Source organism: Lygodium microphyllum, chromosome 14, assembly GCF_053477565.2.
Source record: "Lygodium microphyllum isolate KBCC chromosome 14, Lygodium_microphyllum_v1.1.10, whole genome shotgun sequence".
NCBI classification, from domain to species: Eukaryota; Viridiplantae; Streptophyta; class Polypodiopsida; order Schizaeales; family Lygodiaceae; genus Lygodium; species Lygodium microphyllum.
Genome location: NC_141148.1, coordinates 93,017,106 through 93,029,804, shown reverse-complemented (window position 1 = coordinate 93,029,804; position 12,699 = coordinate 93,017,106). Strand labels below are relative to the sequence as shown.

General features: G+C 39.5%; 1 protein-coding gene across 2 annotated transcripts; it reads right to left on the bottom strand.

Moving 5' to 3' along the window:
- Nucleotides 1–6,961: 6,961 nt before the first annotated feature.
- On the bottom strand, nt 6,962–10,380 carry LOC148025861 (heptahelical transmembrane protein 4-like). Of its 2 annotated transcripts, none has more exons than XM_087693120.1 (4): nt 10,222–10,380; nt 8,664–9,003; nt 8,279–8,576; nt 6,962–7,899 (listed from the first exon to the last, which is right to left on the bottom strand). In XM_087693120.1, the coding sequence occupies exons 2-4, from the start codon at nt 8,978–8,980 to the stop codon at nt 7,246–7,248; spliced, it is 1,269 nt and encodes a 422-aa protein (XP_087549246.1). In that variant the 5' UTR covers nt 8,981–9,003; nt 10,222–10,380; the 3' UTR covers nt 6,962–7,245. The 2 variants fall into 2 exon arrangements, with proteins under 2 accessions (XP_087549246.1, XP_087549247.1); XM_087693121.1 differs by lacking the exon at nt 10,222–10,380 and adding an exon at nt 9,108–10,128.
- Nucleotides 10,381–12,699: the final 2,319 nt, after the last annotated feature.

The window sequence follows — 12,699 nt, the reverse complement described above, 5'->3', positions numbered from 1 at the left end:
GCATCTTCTTCAGGAGGAACTTCAAAAGAAGCTATCTTCTACTCAAATGCTGGAAGAGGTAGAGGCAGAGGTAGAGGAGGCCGATCTGGAGGCCGTGGTAGAAATCAGAATATGCAGCAAACTCAAGAAAACCAGTCCTATGGAGGAGGACGTGGTAACTCTAGAGGTAGGGGGAGCCAAAGAGGTTGAGATGGATGGCAAAGAGGCCAAAATGCAAACAATAATGTTGAATGCTACTACTCTGGTAAAATGGGTCATATGGCTAAAGACTACTATAAAAAGCAGAATGACATCATGAATGGAAAACTGCAACAAGGGAATTATGCATCTTCTAGTAGACAGGGTGATGACAGAAATGAGCATTTGTTTATGGTGCAGCACATGAATAATTCTGTGACAAGTGCAAAAGAAAGCAACGATGTATGGTATGTTGACTCAAGTGCATCAAACCACATGATAGGTCATGCAGAATGGATGGAGGATGCAAGGAAAATGGAAAAACCAGGATTTGTGGAGACTGGTGATGATACTGCACATCCTATTGTGCAGATTGGAAAAATTCATTTGCCTATGCAGGATGGGAAAAAGAAATACATGTCGCATATATTTCATGTCCCGAATCTCACCAAGAACCTGGTTTCTGTTGGTCAAATGGTTGAGCAGGGCTTGCAGGTCAGATTTAATCCTCATGGATGCTTTGTTGAGGATATGAAAAATAAAGGTCGCTTGATAGCAAAAGGAAAGAAGAAAGGCAGAATGTTTACATTGGATGCAGACATGTCTGAATTGAGTGCAGCAATGTTTGCACATGGAACTAGTGTAGTTGCAAATATTGATATCTGGCATAAACGCATTGGTCATGTTAATGTACAGCGACTTAAATCAATGCAGGCCCAAAATATTATTGCAGGATTGCCTAAATTCAAGGTTGCAGAAATGCATAAAGTATGTGAAGCCTGTCAATTTGGAAAACAGGCAAGGAAACCATTTCCTAGACATGTTCAAGAGAGTAAGAAGCCATTGGAATTAATCCACTCTGATGTGTGGACTACTAAAGCTGCATCTCTTGGAGGCTATCATTATTTTGTCACTTTTATTGATGACTATAGCAGAAAAGTTTGGGTGTATTTTATGAAAAAGAAAAGTGAAGTTTTTGGGCATTTCAAAACTTTTAAAGCTATGGTTGAAAAAGAAACAGGCCTACAAATAAAATGCCTAAGGTCAGATGGAGGGGGAGAGTACCTCTCAAATGAGTTTGCAAGGTTCTTGCAGGAGCATGGCATAAAGCAGCAATATTCATGTAGTCATACCCCACAACAAAATGGAATTGCAGAAAGAAAAAACAGGCATATTGGAGAGGTATCTTGTGCCATGCTCAATGAAAAAGACCTGCTAGATTTTTATTGGGCTGAGGCAGTTGCTACAGCAGTCTACATAATGAACAGGACTCCCACTGCAACAATACATGGGATGACCCCAGAGGAGAGGTATACTGGTAGGAAACCAGATATTTCTCATTTGAAAATTTTTTGTTGCATTGCCTCTGTACATGTGCCAGATGAGTTGAGATCCAAGTTGGATCCAAAAGCGGAGAAGTGCATCTTTATTGGTTACTCTCTGCAGCAAAAAGGGTATAGATGCTATAACCCTTCTACTCGTAAGTTTACAGTGAGTAGAGATGTTGTTTTTGATGAGATGAGTAGCTGGTATAAACCAGTAAATGTGATTGATGATGTAGATGCACAAAATGGTAATCCTGCACAGAATTCACAGCAGCAGTCACAAAATATTAGTGGACCTGGAGCGTCCTCTAGCAGTGGTTCACATTCTTCGCCATGGACAGGCAGATTAAGGTCAGGAGAATCTTCTCAAAGCAATGCAGATAGTGGTATGCAGGTATCACGAAAAGGAAAAGAGAAGGTTGATCAGCCCATGTTTGATGTGAATGCAGGTCACTCTTATGTGGATGGTGAATCCAATGGCTCAGAACAGAGCATTGATGATGAGTTGGGTATTCCTTCTATTGTTACACCTGGAGTAAGGAAGACCAGGGATGTTTTGAGAGCACCTGGGAGTGAACCTATTTTGCGCAGGTCTATGAGAGCTAGGTATCCTCTGGATAGGCTGAAATATGATGGATTTACAGCCATTCACTATGCATATATGGTCAAAGTGATACAGGAACCAGAACCCACTTCTTTTGAGTAAGCCATGGGAAAAGAAAAATGGGAGAAAGCCATGGATGAAGAAATGGATGCCTTGGAAGCAAATGCTACATGGAAATCGGTACCTTTGCCTAAATGTAAGAATGCAATTGGCTATAAGTGGGTTTATAAGGTGAAGCACAATGCAGATGGTTCTGTGAACAGATACAAGGCAAGATTAGTAGTCAAGGGGTATGCACAAACATATGGCATTGATTATGAAGAAACATTTAGTCCGGTTACAAGGATGGCAACCGTAAGAGCAATCATTGCTATGGCTGCATCAAAGGGATGGTCTTTACATCAGATGGATGAAAACAATGCCTTCTTGCATGGTGAATTGCAAGAAGAGGTCTATATGGAGCATCCACCAGGTTATGTGCATGCTGTTCATCCTGAGTTTGTTTGCAGGTTGAAGAAAGCCTTGTATGGCTTGAAGCAAGCACCTAGAGCATGGTCTGACAAGATAGGACAGTATCTTTTCACTATTGGCTTTCAGATTTCCAAGGCAGATTTCTCACTTTATGTGAGAAAAACAGAGAAAGGTATTATGCTACTTGTCATTTATGTTGATGATTTGATTATGACAGGTGACAGTGATGAAGATATCCTTCATGTAAAAATGCTATTGAAGCAGAAGTTTGAGATGAAGGATTTGGGAGAGCTGCGTTATTTCTTGGGCATTGAGGTGATTAGATCACCAAGTGGGGTGATTAGATCACAAAGTGGGATACAGCTCTTGCAGAGGCAGTATGAATTGGACATGCTGTCCAAATATGGGATGACAGGCTGTAAGCCTATTTCAGTTCCTTTGGAGCAGAATGTGAAGCTGAGTGCAAATGCAGGTGAGCTTCTGGAAGACCCTACTATGTACAGACGCATAGTAGGAAGCTTGATTTATATAACTATTACCAGGCCAGATTTGAGCTATGCTGTTGGATTGGTAAGTCAGTTTATGCAGGCTCCAAGGAAACCGCATTTGGATGCGGCTAGACGCATACTCAGGTATGTGAAGTCCACATTGCAGTATGGACTATTTTATGAAACTGGGGTTCAGATACAGTTGCATGGATACACTAATGCTGATTGGGCTGGTAGCATTTCTGATAGACGATCTACCAGTGGATATGTGTTCTCCTTTGGGAGTGCTGCAGTCACTTGGAGTAGCAAGAAACAGCCTACAGTTGCCTTGTCGAGCATAGAGGCTGATTACAGGGGTGCAGCAATGGCTGCATGTGAGATAGCTTGGTTGCATAAGCTACTTTATGATATGCATCAGTCTACAGATGGGCCAGTTGTCATTTATTGTGACAACATGAGTAGTATACACTTGGCAAATAACCCAGTCTATCATGCTAGAACAACGCACATTGAGGTGCATTATCACTATGTGCGAGAGAGGGTTTTACTAGGTCTTATTGATCTAGTTTATGTCAGCACAGAGGATCAAGTAGCTGACATATTCACAAAGGCATTGGACACAGAGAAGCTGCGCAAGTTCAGAGACATGCTTGGTGTACAGGAATTGGGATTGAGCTCGAAGAGGAAAACTGTTTTCAGCCTCCACCTTTGTGTATATTCCCCCATTGTGCAAGCAAGAAAGCTACAAGTGAGACTCCTTCCTTCTCTCCCACAATCTTGACACCAAAAACATCAACTATATATAATCAAGAAATTTCTTCAATAAAAATCGTCAACGAAGATACCATCCAAAAACATCAACTAAATGTAATCGATCAATTTCTGCAAACAAAGAGTACCGCGACAACCATCTCCTCCGAAATTGAACTTCCTCAAGAAGATTCAATCTATGCTTCTTCAATTAGCTTAGAGATCTTCACTACAATCATCTTTAGTAAGTTTGATTCATCTTTGACAACAAAATCATCATCAGCCGTCCAATCTAAATCATTTTCCTCTCACTCCTCTTTCTCTTGTATGCACTCAATTGCATCTATTCTAGTTGAGAGATAAATGGTTAATCCCCATCAACTTTTGTACTTCAAACCCCATGTAAGCAAGGCTAAAGTCCAATGTAATGATGTTATAGAGAACCACAAAAAAAGTAAAAATTAAACAAAAAGAGAAAAAATAGATATATACTTACATTCATTACATTGCACTAAGGCATTCTCATGTTAATGTCTAGCAATCTCAATCAACCAACTGGATCTCTAACCCTCTAGCCCTTGTTTTTCAATCCTACAAGAATACATACCTAGGACGTTCTTGCTTTCCTAGTATTAGACCTAACCCCTTGAATTACTTACACCTTCTTTCATTACAACTCCAATCAACTATCTTAGTGACAAGGAACCAATGTATTAATAGCAATGCATTTTTGGAAATGGGATTGCACAACGATAAATTTCATGTGTCTTAACTACCATCTTAACTAGTTGTTGACTACAAGTAGAGACATGTACTTCAACTAGGATTTGGATCAAACTCACATGTTGATTTACCCAATCTTTAGTCTCCTTACATTCTTCTTTACATCTCTTTTCCTTAGCATCACCAACATTTGCTATCCCTCAACCATAAAGATTACCTTTGCTAAATTGACCTTCAAGAAGAAGAAGAAACCAGAGAAGTTACCTTCTACTTGTTAGCTTATGTGAACATGTGCACTCACATCCTTCAACAACATGAACTACATGACCTTAAACAATAACCATTAATCCATTGAGTGTTTTTGCTTGAGTCCCTTGCCTTCTATGTTTCCTACACATGGAGTGTGAAGGGATTGGCATCCTACAAATCAAGTAAGGCAATTTAAACCTTGATGGGCATAGACTAAAAATAGCAAGTTGAAGGTAGAAATAAGGTTAAAGCTAGTCCATGAGATCAAAGAAAGTCAACACGAGCTAGCAATCAAAGAAAAAACCAAGAGCAATGAAAAAGCTGAGTTACTAAAAATAATAATTAGCCACTAGAGGTGTGAAAAGCAAAAAATTGAGTCGGCTACCTAAAACTCACATCCAGAATATTTTAATCAATTTAGGTCTCAACATTTCTTGAATTATTATGCAATATTTACTTTAAGGCCCTATAGTATGTGAAGAAAGTTATCATAAAACTTGAGTCACTACCATTTTGCAAATTGTAAATTAATTATGGGGATCATTTTAGAACTCAAGGTCCCAAAAATGATAAAAATCAATGGATATGTGTTGAAACCTTCACCTAGAGTAAATGGTTGAATGCCAAAAATGAAACAAAAATAGGATTTGAGGTGTCCATGTGTGAGAAACCCTAATATATAAAAGCCTAGAACTTAATAGAAAAATCATTCTTATGTCGGCTAACCTAGTTGTGCCTTAGCTTTTCAACCTTTGCATTTGGCTTTTTGGGAAAACAAGTGTGTATTTATGCTATCTACCATGAGAGAGAGAGAGAGAGAGAGAGAGAGAGAGAGAGAGAGAGAGAGAGAGACATTCTAAGTTGGGTTGAGAGACTAAGAGGAATCGCAAATGCCTTAAAGAGGATTTTCTTGGGTAGTATAAGCATTATGGTTTTCATCTTCTACCACTTCTATTGCTTTCTATCTATTTACACCTTCCTCATACAACAAGTCATGTGGAGGAGGGAATTCTCTCTACCATAGCTTTTTCCTTTCGTTTCTCACCCACTTGAACATTTGGTGATGCTTGATGAACCATGGTGAGCAAGAGCAACATAGATGGCACCACCATAAAGAGGTAGCCTAAAATACACTTTGGAAAAAGAAAACCTAAGAAGAAAAAGAAATGTACATCAAGAAAATGTAACACCATGAAAGGGGTTGGCCAAGAAGATAGTGTACTTCATGAGAGGGGGATGATAGGAAGGTTGGATTTATAGGTCCATGTTTAAGAGCAAAAATAGAAGTGGGAATATGAAGAGGAAATGGAAGTGGAAGTGGAAGTGGAAGTGGAAGTGGAAGGAGAATGGAATGAGGATGAGGATGAGGATGGAGGGGAAGATAACAAAGAGAAGTGAAATAGGAAAATCATTTTAAAATTGATTCAAATATCCAAAAGAAAACGATGAAGCGGCCCAATAAAACACAATGACTTGCCTTTCCCACCTGAAACAAACCCCTAAAGAGACTAGACATCTAAAGTCAAAAACCTAGAATACTACATGGTAATTGTCTTCAAACCCAAATGGTAGCTCCGAAATGACATATTAGTTTGGATAACGAAATTCATTCAGTACTCTTTGATATGAATGACCCAAGGGGCAATGCATATGTAAAACAAGGGCGCGTGTGGTTGCCCTACTGCAGGTTTTGTATTTTTCCTTATTTGGTGGTGCTGGACTTCAATTATATGTATGCACATAAAGTCTCCTTAGATTTACTGCCTATGCAGTGTTTTGATCGTACAGTGTGATCTGGGAGCACCATATATGCTGCACCGAGAAAATCAGAACATTCATGGAGTCATTGTCGCAGTGAGCACCATTTCAGAGCAAGATTTTGCTACTGCAATATATGGCATCTGTTACATTTTTCAATGTTGAAGTTCAATCCCTCCAAAACAGAAAGAAAAGACCAGGTTTCGGTACAAAGCTTACAGTCTGCATTTCAGCACCAAAAAGTTGGATTTCCTAAAGAAGAGACCAGCTTTCTTTACAAAGCTTACATTCTACATTTCAGCAAATTTCCCTTTTTAACAAATGGGATGATGTTTCAGGTCAACAGGCTAAAAAATTACCATTTAACAGACAAGGAAACAGCAGGCAACACCATAAAATGAGACAGTACCCAAACATGTCCTCATAAACATTTTCAGTATTATTTGTTGAAGTATTGTAAATGTACACAGCAAACCCAGTGCCTTCATGGATGTTGACAGTATGTGCATAATATAAAGCAGAATCACATTTTCAACTGTGCAAGGTTGCTACAGTTTGAAAACGGTGAATAAACAGAGTCCTCTCATGACAGGACAAAATCGGGATCGTGCCAAAATTCTTGGCTGTCCGGAAAGGGGCCTGCAGAGAATAATTGGACTTTTGTCCAACTAAAGGTAGATCTGGTGGACTATAAAAAAGACTAGCATCCCTCGACATCCCGCCATTTCAAGTACAACAAACCAGCATGGTAATGTGTGTAGGCACCTGCCACAACCAATATATGAAAGAGCTGGTGACTATGGCCAGCAATATCGAATTTACCTGGCTTCCATCTTTCAGGAATCCTTGTTGCATAAACTAGTGCACCTAGTCCATAAAACAATCCCATGGCAATCTCATAGGCAGTTGTGTACAGAGCCACCGGCTCATTGTAATGCAGAATAAGTTTATGAGCCACTGGAGCAATTCCTGAGATACCCATACCAAAAAATAGCGCAGCTCGGACATTCCGATATTCTGGGCTTTGGAAAACAGGGAGTAGAGATACAAGAATTGTTCCAACTCCAACTACTGTGATGATTGTCAGATACATATTTCTAAGCAATGGACTGCACATGAAAGAGTAATACACAGGAGGGTAGAAGGATGCTGCAATTAGTGAAGCAATCCCGGCATAGTCTACTCGTAGCATGATATATGCAACACGCTTAGAATGGCATGATAATAGATGGCAAGTGCTGCTGGCTAGGAGGCAAAACATGGCACCCCCCAGAAAAATAAAAAAAGGCCATCGAGTGGTGGGCTTCTTCAGAAAAGGTGCAAACAAGTTGGCCATATCATCCTTCATGCTTACCTGGACCATCCAAAAAAAATATCCATCAATGACACAGCAATGATTTGGATACTTAAAAATCAAAAAAAATAGGGCACAGCTTGCCCCATCTGAGAAGTTAAAAGGAATGTGAGCAATGTAGAATAGAGGAAATCAGGTTACTTCACAATTTAACAGAACTACAGCTGCTGTGCCAAAGTTTAGACACAAACTTGAGACCATCAGCTCCACCAGAGTAACATATAGTTTATGTTAAGAGACCATCGAAGGTGCGGTTGTACATTTAGATGAAATCATTAGTTATGTGCACATGTGTCTAAATATCTCGCTTGATCTACAAAATACTCAGTAACAGAAAACTGAAGAGAGCAGAAGAGTCGAGAGAATTTTGAATGCATACCAGGACACATGGATGCGTCCGATTACTTGAATGCAAGGCATCAGGCAAGCAGTTTGAAAGTAATTCTGGTATGTGCAACTGCAACCCGTCTGGAAAGCGGTTAGACAGCAGTTCTGGCATATGCAAGTGGGGCAGTGATGAAGATAAAGCTGCCAAGAGATCTTTGGGAATCTTTTGCAAATCACCAATGTTAAAAAGAGATGGTAAGCTTGGCAAGCTATGCATATTCACAACAACGGGCAGCTTCAACACTGTGTAAATTGTCAAGCCAAGAAAGATCATGAAGCCAATCAAATGCCTGTCAAGAAGACAACAAAGAAATTGTCATGTTTTTGAAGAACAGCTGTTCCGCACCAAACAGAAGGCAAATGCTTCATAAACTTACGTCCAAATGTTCAGTGTCTCATTATGGATAGTGAACATGCTTAGAAGTGTCTGCTTGAGAGGCCAATCTGCTCTGTAATGAGTTAGTATATACTCATTGTCCCGCAAGTAATCTGGTAGAGCATGAAACTCCACCAGATGGTACTTCTCTTTTACTTTTCGCCACAACTTTTTGGAAGGACTGCAAGGAATCTCATCATCTTTATTTGAAAGAGATAACTCTTCTACTGTCTCATGCACAAGTGACTGTTCTGATGTCTCTAACAGCTGCTGCTCAAATGAAGGTCTTTGAAAACGTCTGCGAACTTCTTCAGCCATTCAATTATAGTGTAATATAATGACTGCAAGACATCATGATGGAGCATCAGCAACAATTTAGTAAGCTAAAATCTGTCATTTAAACACAACATTTGCCAAGCTGAGCTCCGGTACAAAATGAAATCACCTTTAATACATGAATATCCAATGAGCTTTCTGGTAGTGTACTATGTATGAAGAAACAGTACTGCAAGTTGGTTGAAGAAAACCACTACTGCAGACACTGTATGACGAAAATTTGCAGGATGTGCAAGCTTAAACGTTTACTCTCTCACTAGATCTACCTACAACCTAAATTTCATGCATGCTCTGGAGTTCCAGACATTAGTGACAGGCTTACCTTGAACAGAATTCAAAATCACCTGGAACAAGAATCATTTCCATGTGCAGACTTGATACTTCTGTGGAACCAAATATATTGAGATTATCTTAACAGATACACCCTTCCGAATCATTGAAATCCATAGCTAATGGGAATTGATGGACCGTCCAGGCTTTGCTCATTAAAGCATATTTACCATGGGAAACTTTACATCTTAAGAAGTTGGGCTTTCATGTGTTGCATTTTAACTACTTGAATTTGCTATATGTGATGCCCGTCTAGACCTGATTGAATTAAAAGGCTCTTGGGAGACCTGTGTCATAAAACATTTACTTAAGCCTATAATGGACAGGATGATAGGACCTCAAGCAGGTTAACATGACAGTGGCGGAATATTAAACCCAACGCTCGCAAAGCAGTTGCAGCACAGAGAATCTCGCGGTACAACCCCAATTTGAGGCCAAGTTACTCTGCCCTATGGAACGAATCACAAAACCCCAATCTTTGCAGAATCCTTAACCACAATTCAAATAACCAGAATCATGTATACAATCATTTCCTGATGTCCAAATAAACCAGAATCATGTATTCAATCCTTTCCTGATGTCCATAGCAATCCGCTACACAAACATATGCATAATACAAGATATAAATATGTATGATCACAAACCAGGATCATACGTGTTAAAAGCTATTAGATATACACAAACGCATGCATATGATACATAATCAAAGTCCAAATAACCACAATCATGCCAATCTCAAAAGAAATCAGATATACAAGTCCATGTACTGATAATCTAGCAAGTCATTTATATATATTTTTGGACCAAAACCCTCACCATCGCAGAGATGCAGCAAGAAAAATGCCAAAGAAGATATGAAACATGGCGAAAACGATGAACGAATGTGTAATTACCTGGCACGAGGATGAGATGGAGATCCAACACGAGACAGAGAGACGCAGCGAGAGAGAGAGAGAGACACACACACAGAGACAGACAGAGAGAGAGAGAGAGAGGAAGAGAGGCGTCTGCAAGCTTGAGCTCCTAAATAGGCCCGCCACGCATCAAAGTCCGACGTATTATTAAGAAAATACAAAATGAGGCTTACGTTTTAAAAAGCGGAAAATGACTCCAAAAAAATAGAATAATTTCGCAATAAAATAAAGACCCGCCATTGGGGACACGTGGCGTATCTTCTGACAGAAGAACCAACCCTCCCAACCAAGAATACAGAAATTCGTACAACATGACAAGTTTTCACAAGCGGATATTTTTGAAGAGCTCACGAGTCACAGCATATTTGTCGAACATCCTTTTTCTGCCTCAAAAGGCCTACTGGGTCTACCTTCACTTTTAAGAGGGATTTCCCACGGCGAGTTTCATCATGGAGTTACGATGACCTTCTTTATTCCCTCGGAGCGGGGATGTGTAGTCTCTCCGAGCTACTACACATCCCCTGTCTAGCTACTACACATCCCCTTCCCCCTTCTATACCTACTTGTCACATTTCCACTGCATATTTTAACAAAAGAAATGTCCAATGCAAGATTGGATTTCTAGCTACATCAAATCCGTTGTTCCAAAAAGACTACAATGTGCATGGCTCATAGCAAAGTGTGGTTTCCAAGATGGGCTCTTTTCACTTGTCACTGCTAGGCAAATCTTGGTTAGTTTCTGTTTCTCCACTTGGTGATATGTTCAAACTTAGCGAGTTGCCTTGCATCACCTTGCATCATTTGAGGTTCGAGTCACATGTTTCAACTCACCAAGGGCTAGCATCAACTCCCACAAGCCAACATAGCATGCACACCTTCAAAGATGCAACCACAAACATCCGCTACCTTGAGTAAGGGGATGGACCACCCTTGCACGGCAACATTATCACACAATCCTATTGAAACACTTTAACGTACCACATCATCCATTGAGCTCATTACAACTCAAATTGACTTTAACATCCCGCATCATCCATTGAGCTCATTACAACTCAAATTGACTTTCCCACATGTGCAAATAATGAAATTGAAGGAGGCAATTTTTAAAAACTCATTTTGGCTCAAATTGACTATCCATATGCAAAAGTAATGAAATCAAAATGGCCAAGCTAGCTAGCATGTTACAAGCCCCCTTATAAGAAGCTACATGCATTTCCCATATTTGAAACCCCATTTTTTTGTATAAGCTTTTGATAGTTAGAAGCCACCCCATATCACACTTGTTAAAGAAGGGGTGAAGAATATTAAGGGATTGCCAATTTCATAAGTAAAATATACTTAAAAAGGGCATTAAGAATTTAGATGGTAATAGTAAAGCATGCTATAATGTTGTTTTTTTGAGAGAATTGAACCTTCATTATTGTCACAAGACATGGCTACATGATTCCATGCCTTATATAATTGTTGTCAATTACATGAAGGATTTTTGTCAACCTAGTATTAGAAACATCTCTATTCATAAAACAATAAGGTTTAATGTCAATTGACTAACTGATTTCACAAAAAATTAATGGTAGAATATTCAGCAAATCAAAACTATCGAGATGTTTTACTTCCAACATGTAAAACCTTGTCATAGTGATGGCCTAGTGGTGGTTAACCTTGGGCTTATGATGTGAGGTTATGGGTTCAAGTCTTGTTGGATGCACCACTTAGTTGGAAACTTGCATTCACATGTGTGTTCATGTAAGTCCAAAAGCCCTTGCCCATCCAAAAGCTCGATGGGCCCTCCTCCTCATCAAGGTTATGTAGAAGCACTATCAGGGATAAGGGGTATACCGATGTTTACTTCTAACACACTACCAAAATAAATTGTTGACATCATGTCGGCATCAGTATGCATGATAATATAATTATTGATAGACACCATAGTATATGTGTCGAAACTAACTCGAGAAACCAATGACATCCTTTTCGATGCTTTTTTTTCTAATGATGAAATTTTTCTTTGACACTTACACCAATGCATATACAGATGTTGTAAATAACACCTAAGCTGAGAGTTTTTTTCAACACCCTCAAGCTTACAAGTACACTTGCAAAACTCTATTGCAGTTTTTTTTCATCTTCCTTCTTGTTGCCATTTTTGAGGTAGGAAAATGAATGTAATGACAATGGAGGTTCTAAATATTTAAATATTGTTATGTTTTGTTGTTTTTTTGTAATGTAGGAGAGAGAGAGAGAGAGGAGAGGAGAGAGAAGAAAAGAAGATAGAAAAGAGTAAAAGGAGAGAGAAGAAGAGGGGTTATGGAAAAGAGAGGGGAGAGAGAAGAATAGGATAGAGGGTAGAAGGGGAGTGAACAGGATGGAGAGAGAAAAGAGAGTAGAGAGAGTGTGTGAGAGAGAGAGAGAGGGAGAGTGTGTGTGTGTGTGTGTGTGTGTGTGTGTGTGTGTGTG

What these genes read in the sequence shown, in the direction of transcription:
- LOC148025861 (XM_087693120.1), bottom strand. Translation starts at nt 8,980, where the DNA reads ATGGCTGAAGAAGTTCGCAGACGTTTTCAAAGACCTTCATTTGAGCAG. An exon ending in GAGACACTGAACATTTGGAC is followed by an intron (nt 8,577 to 8,663) that starts GTAAGTTTATGA and finishes TCTTCTTGACAG; the next exon opens with GCATTTGATTGGCTTCATGA. An exon ending in GGACGCATCCATGTGTCCTG is followed by an intron (nt 7,900 to 8,278) that starts GTATGCATTCAA and finishes TGGATGGTCCAG; the next exon opens with GTAAGCATGAAGGATGATAT.